General features: G+C 37.8%; 1 protein-coding gene across 2 annotated transcripts; it reads right to left on the bottom strand.

Annotated features, from left to right (window-relative positions):
- Nucleotides 1-1,426: 1,426 nt before the first annotated feature.
- LOC114701459 (killer cell lectin-like receptor subfamily E member 1) lies at nt 1,427-12,702 on the bottom strand. 2 transcript variants are annotated; one of them, XM_037204084.1, is made up of 8 exons: nt 12,484-12,701; nt 12,037-12,097; nt 8,631-8,830; nt 6,153-6,257; nt 5,411-5,449; nt 4,617-4,762; nt 3,429-3,529; nt 1,427-1,674 (listed from the first exon to the last, which is right to left on the bottom strand). In XM_037204084.1, the coding sequence occupies exons 2-8, from the start codon at nt 12,048-12,050 to the stop codon at nt 1,554-1,556; spliced, it is 726 nt and encodes a 241-aa protein (XP_037059979.1). In that variant the 5' UTR covers nt 12,051-12,097; nt 12,484-12,701; the 3' UTR covers nt 1,427-1,553. The 2 variants fall into 2 exon arrangements, with proteins under 2 accessions (XP_037059979.1, XP_028737401.1); XM_028881568.2 differs by lacking the exon at nt 12,037-12,097 and having other exon boundaries at nt 12,484-12,702.
- Nucleotides 12,703-13,573: the final 871 nt, after the last annotated feature.

The raw sequence follows: 13,573 nt of genomic DNA on the forward strand, positions 1-13,573 counted from the left end.
GCTTTAAGGTTCAGATTTTTCAGAGGCAAGAGATGAAAATATGGGGCTGGAGAGATGGCTCAGAGGTTAAGAGCACTGACTACTCTTCCAGAGGTTCTGAGTTCAGTTCCCAGCACCCACATGGTGGCTCATGACCATCTGTAATGAGATCTGGCGCCCTCTTCTGTGTACATAATAAATAAATAAATAAATAAATAAATAAATAAATAAATAAATAATCTTTTAAAAAAAGAGATGAAAATATGTTTAAAAATACTGACCTACGGGTAGAATTGCGATGGCCACTCAAATAAAACATGGACCAGCTTAGGAAAATAAAAGTACTTGACATCACTCTTTGCCTGAACGTGCACACCGCACACACTATCAACAATAAGTCTCAAAATATCACACTAAGGGAACATGTTTTATATAGGGGAGTAATGCTATGTTTATCAATCTTTTTTTTTACAAAGAAAAGGAAAGGCTTAGATACTGCAAAGAAATAGAGCAGCAATTTGCTCTGGGAAATGGTAGGGATTTACTGAAATGGACTTATTTAAGGATTTCATAATATTATGTATTTGACCAGTAGTTACAGACTTATTGAGTACTATGTTAAGATTTGTGAGTTTTTATATATATTTATATATATATATATATATATTATATATATTATATATATCTTCAAAGAAAGAATTGTAAACAGATTATGAAACTAGTCATTGGTAAGCATGCTCTAAAACTATGAGGGAACTGTCTTGACATAGAGAAACCATTCTGAAAGCCATAAGTTTTAAGATGTGTCAATGAATCAGTAGTGAGAGGGGAGATGGATACATTTGTGATAGTGAGATAAAAAGCACAATGTTAGTAGTAAAGTCTGCAGGTTGTCCTCAGTATTGCAGCAATCACCAAAACTTCTAAAATGGCTGAATTAAAATAAATGCTTAATAACTGTCTAGTTCTAGTATTTTTAAAAACTGTGTAAGATACAAAGAAAAGAAATGAAAATTTGGCTATTTCAGTTTTTAAATCAAATTACAAGAAAACCTGACTTAAACTTTTGCCCCTAGTTGGTTGTATTGAAGAATTAGATAGTAAAGCTAATTGGACAATGTATTGATAGCTAATCCTAAAATTTTTAAAATCATTATCGCTCTTGTGTGGTCAGACAACTCATGTTTTTTACTATAATATCTCTGTTTTCAGCTAACAATACATTTTGACACTTTGTGGAACACACACACACAGAGAGATGAATATGTTGAGCAGAGAACTTTACATAGGTCAAGCTTTTAAGTGTCTAACCTGAATGGTTTAACCTGAACTCATAGGCTTTATCTCATTATTTCATTCAGAAACCATTTATCATAGTGTCTTCTAAAATGCATGCAATATGCAATAAATATGTTAGCAGAAACATTGACAAAGAATGATACTGGAATGGATTTGAATAGAATTTATTCAAGCAAAGGCAAACATTTGCAAGGTTTTCTCCAGAAAATAAGCACCCAAGGAAAAACATTTGATAAGAAATGTTTCATTTTCATATCTTCTGTGACCTCGTAGGATTAAATATGGTACTTCTTGCAAATATATGCCAATTTATTTGTACATTTTTCAGCCAAATAAGTTCCTTTTGATTTATAAGATGCACAGAAGTATTGCATATTAGTATCAAGATCATAAAACCTAAAATGAAAGAAAGTCCACTGTTATCAAGAAATTACATGGCATTCAACTCCCCATGAGACTACAAAACTGTTACCCTTCATATAAAATTTAAAAAATTCAATCTGTGTGATTTCCATAACCCATAATTCATATTGGTAAAATGTTAGTAAACTGCAAAGTTATCAAACCAGTATGCAATTGTAAATATTAATTAATATTTCAACTAAGAAGAAAGAGTCGATGGGAAAGGATTGTCAATTGATTGTCAGGTTAAAATGATAAATTTTTTAAAATATGAGCCTGTGAATAGGGCTAAGAGGTGTAACTCAGTGAGGGAGCATGATGCTGGCAAGATCGGGGCCCTGCATTAGATCCATAATTTTAAAAAAATAGAGCAAAACAGACTGTGGATAACTCACCTAATTAAAAGTTCCCAGTGGTATAAATATACACTTAGGCACTATAGTGTTTAGTCTCATGGTGAGTGGAATATTAAAGCCCTGGAGGACATTAATGACATATTGAAGATGATATTAATCCTATATAATGCAGTCATTGGTCTGACAGGCCAGGGGACAGAATGCTGAACTAAGGAGGGTTGTTCTTGAGACTTACAACTAAAGAACTTTGTGTTAAATGAAGGTATGTCAACTTATCTTCAGTCAAATAGGAGTTGCCTGATCATCTAGTTAATGATATCATTTCCTGAATGTTGGTCTCTCTTCTGGTAAACTGCTAGGAAAGTTCCTTCCTGATGGGGAGGAGAAGTGGTGGATTCAAATCAGGAAATAAGGTTTCAAGACAAGTATGTGAGGATAATGTTCATCTGCCAGGGAAACGTGTTTAGGTTCAGCTCTAGGAGCATCTCCCCCTGCTGGCATTTTTTATGAAGTGATGGGTAAACAGAGGACTATAGACACTGTTTGCTATTGGTTTTGTTACTGAGTTCTTGCAGTGTTTTAAAAGTTAAGTAGAGAATAAAAGCAACTGTTAAAGTAAAACAAAACAAACACCAGTGAACTTTGCCTCCCCAAAAGTTTCTAGTTTGCCTGGCGTTCAATATGCATTTGTTTCTGCTTCTTCTTTCCAGAATGAGGAAAATGTGCCACATGTCTGTCCCACTTTCAAATCTCATAGACAAATCATGCTTGGATCCACAGATTCACACTGGAGAGAAGGTTTCCCTTGGGGTGAGTCAGATCTCTAGTCGACTGAAAATTAGTGTTGGGATAGAATAGATCTCCTTGGTGCTTTTAGAACAGTGTGCAAATACTTTTGCACTGGGGGAGCAAGAGGGCAGAGTGTTTATTATGCTACCCCAAATCCTTACCTCCAGTGTTCAGAATCTGTTTGGAGGTGGAGTCCTTAAGAAAGAAGTGAATTAAAATGAGGTTTTAGGGTGAGCCCCAGTGCAACTTGGCATCTTCAGAAGCGGAATTGGTGAAAGGACAGAGAAAGGAGGGCTAGCTCTAAGCTGAGGAGGGCTTCAGACCTGCTGACGTATTAGGCTAAGACTTCTAGCTGGGAAACTATAAAAAGAAAATAAAAAGCCTTTTGTTTATGCCACACAGTTTCTTTAGTTTATTGGAGAAGTTCCTAAGAAAATTTTCAGCGGAAACTCGATGAAAGAATAAAGTAATGCATCTTTCTTCTGAACATGGATGGGTAAAAAAGACTGTCTCCTCAGTTCTATAATGCTGCTGAAATTGTACCCAGAGCCCTTCATTCACACCATAACTAAATTAAACTCCTGATTCAGTGTGGATACTTACATCTCATAGGGTAGAACAGAATGGTTTTCCCACTGCCACTTTCTCACAGTTTCATCATAGTAAATTCCAACCCAAAAGAAAGACTTCAAACTGAAAAAATCCTGAAAGTGAGAAAACACAAACACATAAGGTTCCCATCATTATCTTTTCATCAGCGCTATGGAAGTGCCTTTGAAAGGGTCAGCTCCCTCTGTATATATTTATTCTGTGTCTGAAGTCTGCAGCCTCTCTAAATGATGCTGTATTATGAGACAGACCTCAGCAATGAAAAGTAAAAATTTTCTGCTCCCATTGGAGATTCAAAAATAAACAAATTGAGTAAAAGTTAAGAAAAATAAATTAAAAAGTAAAAAAAAAACTAAGTGAGTAAAAGGATAGTGTTGGTTTGAGATGAAAGAAAATGAGGATATTTTTAAAAGCGTCTGCATAGTTTTTTTGGAGACTAACTTTACTCTGGTACCTTCATATATATAATGAAGAGACCCTCTACTGGGGAAACACACAGTAGACAATTTAACTTGATGCTGACATAATTGCCAGAGTTAGAAAAAAATTATTTACATTGTCACTTGGTATTCTAGACCAAGATGCCTGTGCCATCTTTGTGTTAGACTATGCAGGGTTGTTTTGTTTTGTTTTTCCTATCTCTCTGGCTGAGATATTACTGAAAACAAGTTTCCCTCTGAATTCATTACACACGTGTCTATCTGTCTGTCTGTCTATTTATTTATTGGTAGTGCTGAGGATTGAACTTTAGGTCCTACATGTATGAGAACTGTTTTATCACTGAGTTACATGCTTCAACCCCGTATAGTCTTTTTTTTTTAGGGGGGGCTTGTTAAGTTGTCCAGGCTTTCTTTCAACTCACTCTGTAGCCTTGAATATTTAATGCTCTAGCCTTGGATTCCCAAGAAGATGGGATTACAGGCCGATGCCACCAGGCCCAGCTTCAATATATTTTTCATGAATGAAATTCCAAATATTATTTTACTCTCTCTCTCTTTTTCACACAATACATAGATCTACCCTATGTTTTGCACATAAAAACTGAAGCAAAAGATAGAACAGTTTCATCCTTCAGCCATTGATCTAGTGCTAAATTTAAGCAAGTGTGACTGGTAGTCAGTTTAACCCAGTTAATCCCTTTGGGGATCTCATACCTTGTGACTCACATTTGCAGCAACTTACCATCTCCTCTTTGCTTATCCTTATGAGACTGGAATTGAGAGACAAGCAGGCACGCTGACTCTCTCTCCAACTTAGCATTTCCTTGGAGAAGTAATAACAATTGCATCTGAACCAGACCCAGTTCTCTGGACAGGGATAATGAGGTCCTAGGGAAGGAGTGTCTGTCACTCTACTGAAGAGGTCATAGACTCTAGTTTTGCTTTTCACTTGTTTAAAACACAGAGCATGCACACTTAATATACTGTAACAATAGTCTATAAAGATAACTAAAATGGTTGTAATAAATCTGTGAAATGGAAACACATATTTTTGGCCCTATTTTTATCTGAACTTTCAGACCTTTTCTACTTCATAGAACATACATCTGCTGAGACCTATCCATCCTCATTGCTGAACTGTTAGTTTGCCTAAGTCTACTGCACTTGGAGTGGAAACACCCCTTTACATAATCATTGGATTCTGCTTTTTGTTGAGAAGTTGCTCTTTCAAAATTTGTTCTCACATTAATCCTATTCCCACACAAAACCACGGAATCTTGCAAGATTGTTTATGCTGTATACAGAGGTACATAATAACACCAACAATAGAAATATTTTGTTACAGTTTGTTATACAAAAACCTCTGTTCCATATTAATGTTAGTTGTTAAATTTCTGGGACCATGTCAAATCTTTTCTTAGTTATGCTGAAGTATCTTGCTTTTGAAGACTGTCTACTATTCATGGAGTTAATACAAACAATGAAATTGTTTTCCTGATAGAATCTGCCCACAAAGGCTAGGAAACAAGCACTTACCTCTTTGCTGGATCATGGAACATGTTCTTTCAGAAGATACTACAAAAATGTCCACATAATAATTAGTGCTTTATTTTATTTTATTTTCAGTTTTTTATATACAGGGTTTCTCTGAGTACCTTTGGGGCCTGTCCTGCAACTGTAGACCAGCATTAAACCAGGCTGGCCTTGAACTCACAGAGATCCACCTGCCTCTGCCTCCCAAGTGCTGGCATTAAAGGCATGCACCGTGACCGCCTGGCTCTTTCTTTTATTTATTTATTTTTTTTTTTTTTTTTTTTTTTTTTTTTTTTTTTTTTTTTTTTTTTTTTTTTTTTTTTTTTTTTTTTGGTTTTTTCGAGACAGGGTTTCTCTGTGTAGCTTTGCGCCTTTCCTGGAGCTCACTTGGTAGCCCAGGCTGGCCTCGAACTCACAGAGATCCGCCTGCCTCTGCCTCCCAAGTGCTGGGATTAAAGGCGTGCGCCACCAACGCCCGGCCTCTTTCTTTTATTTTGACACATCAACAAACTTAATAAAAACCTCTGTTCTAGAATAATGATAAGCAATGTTAGAGAAAATGTTTAAAAGGAAGTCTTGTTTTATTTTGGTTGCTGTTTTCTAGTGATGGTACTCAGGAACCAACCCAATATCTCACACATAGCAGACAAGCACTCCACCTGTGCCCACAGGTAAGGAGGAACTTTGGTAAGTTGCTGCAAGTCTGCCCCAAAGGAGAAAGGGGAGAAGCACTCGGAACACTCACAGTGTGTCATGGAAACGCTCACCGCTATGGCTACAGCCATCAGGAGAAGGCATATGGCACCAAGCACACTAGAGATGAGCCTCCATGGAGAAGGTGAGAAATTCTCTGAGAAAGAGAAACCAAAGAGAGATCAAAAGCAGCTGGCAATGGGAGTGAGGTGATGGAACAGACAGGGTTGTGCCATGGGCTGCTTTCATCATAAGAGCATCCCAATGCTCATTTACTTCTGATTCTCATAGCAAGTCTGTTAAATATTTTTCACCCAAGGGTTAAAGCAAATAATGACATGTTAGCAAAATTCCTGAACAACAGAAATATATTTACTTACTAAAGATCACAGGACAAACTAATGTGCCTGAGATATTCCATGGAACTAGTTTCAATGTCCTTAATTTAAAACAGAGTTCAGTAGTCAGTGTAGGAAACACAAATACCACAGTTGAAAAATAAGCCAAAAATATCAGTGAATAATTCACAGTTTGTATAATGCAGGAACTGAAGTAAAAAGCTTTTTATGTAGCATTTATGGCTGAAATAATCAATTAATAGAACTGAGCCTGTAATTCCTATATTTGGTCTCCAAACCCTACTCTCTATCACCCTCTTAATCCTAAAGAGGTTGTATGGGGAGAACTAAAAAAGAATACAATTTGAAACCTAAATGGGAAAAGATTGGTCTAGCTCTGAATTCTTCCCTGTAAAGGTGATTGCATCCTGAATTAGGAAGCCAGAGGAGCATCATTTGATCAGTCTTTTTCCCTTCCATATTTCATGACTCTTTTCTTTAATCTAATGAACATATGTCATGGTTGACAGTGCCAGGAGGAGACTTAGTAATGGAGCTCAGAATGAGGGGTGGCCCCACTGCCAGCATTTCCCACTTCACCTGGCTGGTTAGCACAGGCTAACCATGGATTCTACCTTCTCTCTGCAGGCAAATGGCTTGGGGCTAATTCCCATCCATGACAGACTCTAACCTCACCTTGATCTGCAGTGCCATACTTCAGTGCCCTCTTACTCTATTCTTTTGTTTTGTTTTGCTTTGCTGCCAATATTCTATTCCAAATACTCACTGCTGACTGGATGCAATTTCCCATTAGGAGAAATCAACAAAAATCAATAGACTCCAAGCAAACGTTCTATAGAAGCAAGTGTCAAAGGCTTATGCTTCATTGCAATAGGCTTTTGTTTTCTTTTCATTTGGGGTTAGTTTTCAGATTACCTGAATTGCTATGGAAAACTTAATTCACTTTCTACTTTCTCTGCTTTAACAGTATCCTTCACTGGGAATATCCCTGTCTTTAAAGAAATAAGGTAGGACTGAATGAAGGGGGCGTTATGGTTCCCAGCACTTAGCCACTCAAGCTCAGATATATGTATTGGAATATATATATATATATATATATATATATATATCTGTGAATTGCTTCTGCAAATTCCTAAATTCCTAAACTCCCTTCCTTTATCTAACCTTGGATCTTCCAGATATTTAGGTCTGGAAAAGACAAGCCTGTTAAAATTAGAGGAATATTCCACAAATACGCTATAACCTGTAACTATATTAACTACAAGAAACCTTAACAAAATTTTATCTTTGTTTATATCCAACTTGTTTGGAATTCCAAGTCTGAAGGAAATACATTCATCTTTTGTTTGTTTCAGGATATAATGAGAATAAAGACTTGAGTCTCCGCTACACATTACCCTTGTCCAGAAACCCACCAGCCCAACTAAATTCTCAGTACCGAGAACAAGACTCCCAAACCCAGTGCCCTGGAGAGCTACACCCTGTAGTTATTTTACACTTTAGTTCCTAAAACATTGTAGCTAGGGAATTCAGTTCCAACCTTTTTCACTTGTCAAAAGTTCATTTTTCCATTCAAGGCTCAAACAGCTCTCACTTAGTATAACGTCTAAACTATCCATATTACTCTTTAAATTGTTATGGTATTGACCATTTGGTCTTTCTTATGATATAGATTAAACTGGTACTTCATTTTAACTTATGTATTTCTGTGGGAACCCAGCTGGGAGATCAGCTCCCACATTTTCCAACAGGGTACTCTAGAGGAGAGAGAGATAAGAGATATTAGAGGGATAGAGGGGAGAGAAACAGATAGAAACTCATGATAGCCTCAGGAGGGCCTGGATCACTACCCACCAGCCCCTCCTGTCTCTTCTATTTATAGGAATGCCAAAGGGTGGAGCAAAAGATATCCCCCTAGCTCAGCCAAATGTAGACCCTTCCAATTACCTTGTAACCATGCATGTGGTCAAGCAAATTTCTAATGCATCCCTGCTGGGTCAAGCAAGCTCAGATCTCACTAGGAAGCCTTTTTAGGTCTCCACATATTTCTAACTAAATTCAGGAAGTAAACCTTTTTGCCACTTTTTGTATCTCGCTAGTACTTAACAAACCTTAATCCTAACCTTAATTTTTCAACAATCTCTCCTTATTCATCAAATACAATATCATACCTTCACCAGAGATGTCTTCTGCTGTGTTTTTTTGCTTCTTACTATGTTTTCGGTATTTTTCCCTCTGCTCAATGAATGATAATTCAGTTGAATGAAATGTATTCTTAACTTTGTTCTTTGCTTTGCACTTCTGCTGGGAGTTCACATTTAGGGTAGAATGAGTTATAGGCTCTTCATTCATCATCATAAAGAGAAAAAAGCTGTGTGGGAGAGAATGCAATATCAGCATTTATTAATTTTTGGAAGTATATTTTAGTAAAAATGAATAAAGCAATAATTCTAAAAGATTTTGTGCTGAGGAATAGACATGCCCATAAGCTTTTATGAATGTATGTTTCCAACTGTAAAGCTTAAAATATATGTAAACACATTACCAAAAACTTACAAGTAAATGAAATAAAATAACTTTAGAGGGGTTCAAAGTCATCTTTTATTTTCTAAAATGTTGTGATCCTAATGCTCTAACCCAGCACTTTCCACGCTATATAAGTACTTTACCAGTGGGCTACATTCCCAGCCCTTGGTTTTGTAAGACAGAGTCTCATTACACAATATTAGACAGGCCTTGAACTTCTAATTCTCCTGCCTTTATTTCCAAAGAGGTGGTTTCCAGGCATATGACTGGCCAAATTAGTTCTTAAATAAAAGTAACTAGGTTGGCTACATAATTCATTAGTACAGTGCCTGCTTAGCATGTATGGGGTACTAAATTTAACTGTAGTATCACAAACAAAGAAGTAAGGAAGAAGTAAGTAAGGTCTTTAATATAAACCGAAAAATAATTCAAACATTCAGGAGGCAGAGTCAGGCAGATTCCTGAATTTGAAGCCAGCACCTGGTCTACATAGCAAGTTCTAGACCAGCCAGTGCTACATAGTGAAACTCAAAAACAAGTCAGCAAACAAACAAACAAACAAACAAACAAACAAAAACCAACACCAAAACTCAGGTCCAAGTGATCAAAAACATCAATGTAAATCAAGTTACACTGAACCTCTTGGAAGAGAAAGTAGGAAATAGCTTAGAATGCATTGGCACAGGAGACAACTTCCAGGATAGAACACCAATAGCACACACACAAAACTCCATAGCAAAACTGAAGAGCTTCTGCAAGGCAAAGGACACTGTCAACAGGATGAAATGGCAGCCTACAGAATAGGAAAAGATTTTCACCAACCCCACATCTGACAGAGGCTTGATTTCCAAAACATATAAAGAACTGAAGAAACTAGATATCAAAAAGCAAATAACACAATTTAAAAATGGGGTACAGATATAATTAGAGAATTCTCAACACAAAAATCTCAAATGGCAGAGAAACACCTAAAGAAATGTTTAACATCCTTAGCCATCAGAGAAATGCAAATCAAAACAACTCTGAGATTTCATCTTATGCATCTTATGCCTGTCAGAATGGATAAGATCAAAACCACAGATGACAGCTAATTCTGACCAGGATGTGGAGCAAAGGGAACCTTCCTCAATTGCTGGTCAGAGTGCAAACTTGTACAGCCACTTTGGAAATCAGTATGATGGTTTCTCAGAAAATTGGAAATGGATCTACCTCAAGACCCAGCTATACCACTCTGGAGCATATACCCAAAGGATGCTCAATCATACCACAAGGACACTTGCTCAGCTATGTTCATAGCAGCATTATTCACAATAGCCAGAACCTGGAAAAAAACCTTGATGTCCCTCAACTGAAGAATGGATGAAGAAAATGTAGTACATTTACACAATGGGAGTATTCTTCTGTTGAGAATTCTCTGTTTAGGTCAGTACCCCATTTTTAATTGGATTATTTTGTTCCTTATTGTCTAATTTATTGAGTTCTTTATATATTTTAGAGATCAACCCTTTGTTGGATGTGGGGTTGATGAAGATCTTTTCCTATAATTGTAAAGTAATGGATAATCATGCTGCAATCCATTGACCCATAGAGGTTAGATAACAGGAGGGCCCAAGGTTAAGACCATGGATCTCCCTGGGAAGAAGAAATAAAAGGTATCTCCTGGTTGGGCTGGGGGAGGGTGGACATGGGAACTTGAGGGATCATGCTAGGGGGTGGGCAAAGGGGACAGTAATGAGAGAGATGACTGGAAAGGTGGGGGGCTTTACAGAGTTGGGTAGAAGCCTGATGCAAGGGAAACATCCATGAATCTACAAGGATGGCCCTAGCTAGACTCCTGACAGCAGTAGATGCATAGCCTGAACTGGACAACCCCTGTGATTGGATTGGTGACTACCCCAGTTGTCATCGGAGAGCCTTCATCCAGTGACTGATGGAGGCAGATTCAGAGACCCACGGCCAAACACTGGTTCAGCTCAGGGAGCTCTGCTGAGATGGAGAAAGGGTTGTAGGAAACTGGGGGAGGGGGTCCAAAACATCACAGGAAAACCCACAGAAATCATAGCCTGGCTCATGGGGACTCACAGAGTCTGAACCAACAACCAGGGAGCCTACATGGGACCAACATAGGCCCTCTGCATATATGTGACAGATGTGTAGCTTGGTCTATATGTGGGAGTCCCTGCAATGGGAACAGGGGCAGTCTCTTGTACTTTGACTGACTCTTGGTAATCTATTTGTCATGCTGGATTGCCTTGCCCAACCTGAATACAGGGGGAGGTGCTTGGTCTTATGGCAGCTTGATATGCAATGCTTTGCTGAAGCCCATGGGAGGCCAGCCCCTTTCTGAGCTATTATGGAAGAAAAGCAGACTGAGGGGGGACAGAGGGGAGGGGGGAGAGAGTGAGAGAAGAGGGGTGAAGGGGGGTTGCGTTTGGGATGTAAAATAAATTAATTAATTAAAAATGAAAGAAAAATACATCCACAAAAAAGATAAAAATAGCTTGTGAAAATTCTTTAAAATCTGTATTGATACTCTAGGAATGTGATTCATCAAATGAACCAATTATTGAACCTGAGAAAAGTCAGTTATAACTCTAGAATGAACTAATCTTCAAAGTTTCTGGACCCAACCTCCTCTAAGACCACTGATGCTCACACAATGAAATCCAGGCAATGCACCAAGTGATTTTCTGCTTATGTGCCTAGAACTCTAGCATTATAGAGCCTGTAATTAGAGTATGGGGCTAAGATATGCTTTTCACTGTTTCCTCTTGTGTGGCTATGAATGACTCTTTAATACTACCATTGTATCAAGTCAGTATTTAAGCAAGTCCATACCCCATTGATTCAGTCCATGAAAAACAAACAAACAGAAACAGTCAATACATACCAAATATCAAAATATCTAAAGCTTAAAATGAGAAAATTTCATTGCATGCTATCTCCTAATTGTGGTACTCTGCAGAAGAGCTGGCAAACACTGACCAGACCACAGTCACTTGTTTGTGACTCAGATTTCCAGAAAAGATTCATTGTGAAAAATTACCATACCTGAAAGTTCCCATACAGAGCTGGAGTTGATGGTGTCCTTAGTTTGATCTGCCATGAATTTCTGTAGATTTGGGAATAATGAGTCAAATAAAATGAAACCTTGCTTTCTTATGTACTCTGGCTAATTTTGTTTTCATTAAAATTGCCTTAAGAGAGGTTGGAGAGATGGCTCAGTAGTTAAGAATACTGGCTGCTTTTCCGGAGGATTTGAGTTCAATTCCCAGAACACACATGGTGGCTCATAATCCTCTGCATTTCCTGACCCAAGCTATGTCATGCTATCTTGTAGTCACCTGGGGCACCAGGTATGCACATGCATGAAGGTATGACACCCATATTTATAAAATAAAAAAACTACAAACATGCCTTAAAAGGGAGTTATTTCCCCAAGAACAAATTATATTAGCTATATGTTTCGAAACTTCAACCAGAAGTAGTTAAACATACCTGAAGCAAGGAGGAAATCCCAGGAACGTATGCTAAAACTTTAATATGATGTAATCAGCAGAGTTGGGAGCAGGATATGTGAGAGAGAACTGGAAGCCTGGGAGAAAGCGTGCTACTTGTTCACATTTCACAGTCCCAACAGCAAAGTCCTCACTGATACTTTTCATTTCCCTTTAGCACCCACAAGATGGGTGAAAGCACAGCTTAGAACTCAGGTGAGACCATGCATTCATTCCCAGCCACAGCAGGTTGTGCTCTTACAAAAAACAGGAAAACATTGATGAGATCAAACATACCTTTCCCATAAGTATATTTTCACCAAAATTTTGTCATATCTACCTCTCTGGAGGCACAGTTTAAACTCAATTGAGTCATAATGGCATGAAAAACGTGTGTGTGTGTGTGTGTGTGTGTGTGTGTGTGTGTGGTGTGTGTGTGTGTGTATGTGTATGTGTGTGTGTGTGTGTGTGTGTGTGTGTGTGTGTGTGTAGTAACCTTCCTTTGAAGTTAACTAAATTTTAGACAGTTTTCTCCCAGACTAAAGCTCGCTGACCTTCATGATTTTAAAAACATATACATTTGAAGACTTGCTTATGAATTCTTTCTATATCCCTTTGAGATATAAATCTTCTGCCTGTTTCCAGATGTATACCCTAGGAATGTCTCTGTCAAAGACTTGGAAGCCATTCCTTTAGGATTCAGTCATTAAGAAAGAAAAAGGGCCTCTGCCTAACTTCAGCACACACTGGGAAAGCAGACATCTAAGCCATTAGCTGACCTCCTCCATAATGCCCTCTGGGATTTTCCCATTAGTTCACATTGGCTATCTCTGTTGCTTCTGCTTTTTACTTCAGAAGAACTGAACCCCATTTTCCCCTATGTCAATCATCTTGAACAAGTTTTTTGCCCATCTAATTCTTTCCAGTATAAATTTTCCCTGACTGTATATACATGTATACTCTTTGCAGAAGCTCTGTCCCATGCTTTGCATCTTTTTTGTAACATTGAAAGTTAAGTGATTGAGTGAAAGGAAAACAAGTAAAAGAAAAAAGGAAAAAAAAAAAACTTTAGTGATTGTTAATCTTTCCAG

The sequence above is a fragment of the Peromyscus leucopus genome, chromosome 3 (genome assembly GCF_004664715.2).
Source record: "Peromyscus leucopus breed LL Stock chromosome 3, UCI_PerLeu_2.1, whole genome shotgun sequence".
Taxonomy (NCBI): Eukaryota; Metazoa; Chordata; class Mammalia; order Rodentia; family Cricetidae; genus Peromyscus; species Peromyscus leucopus.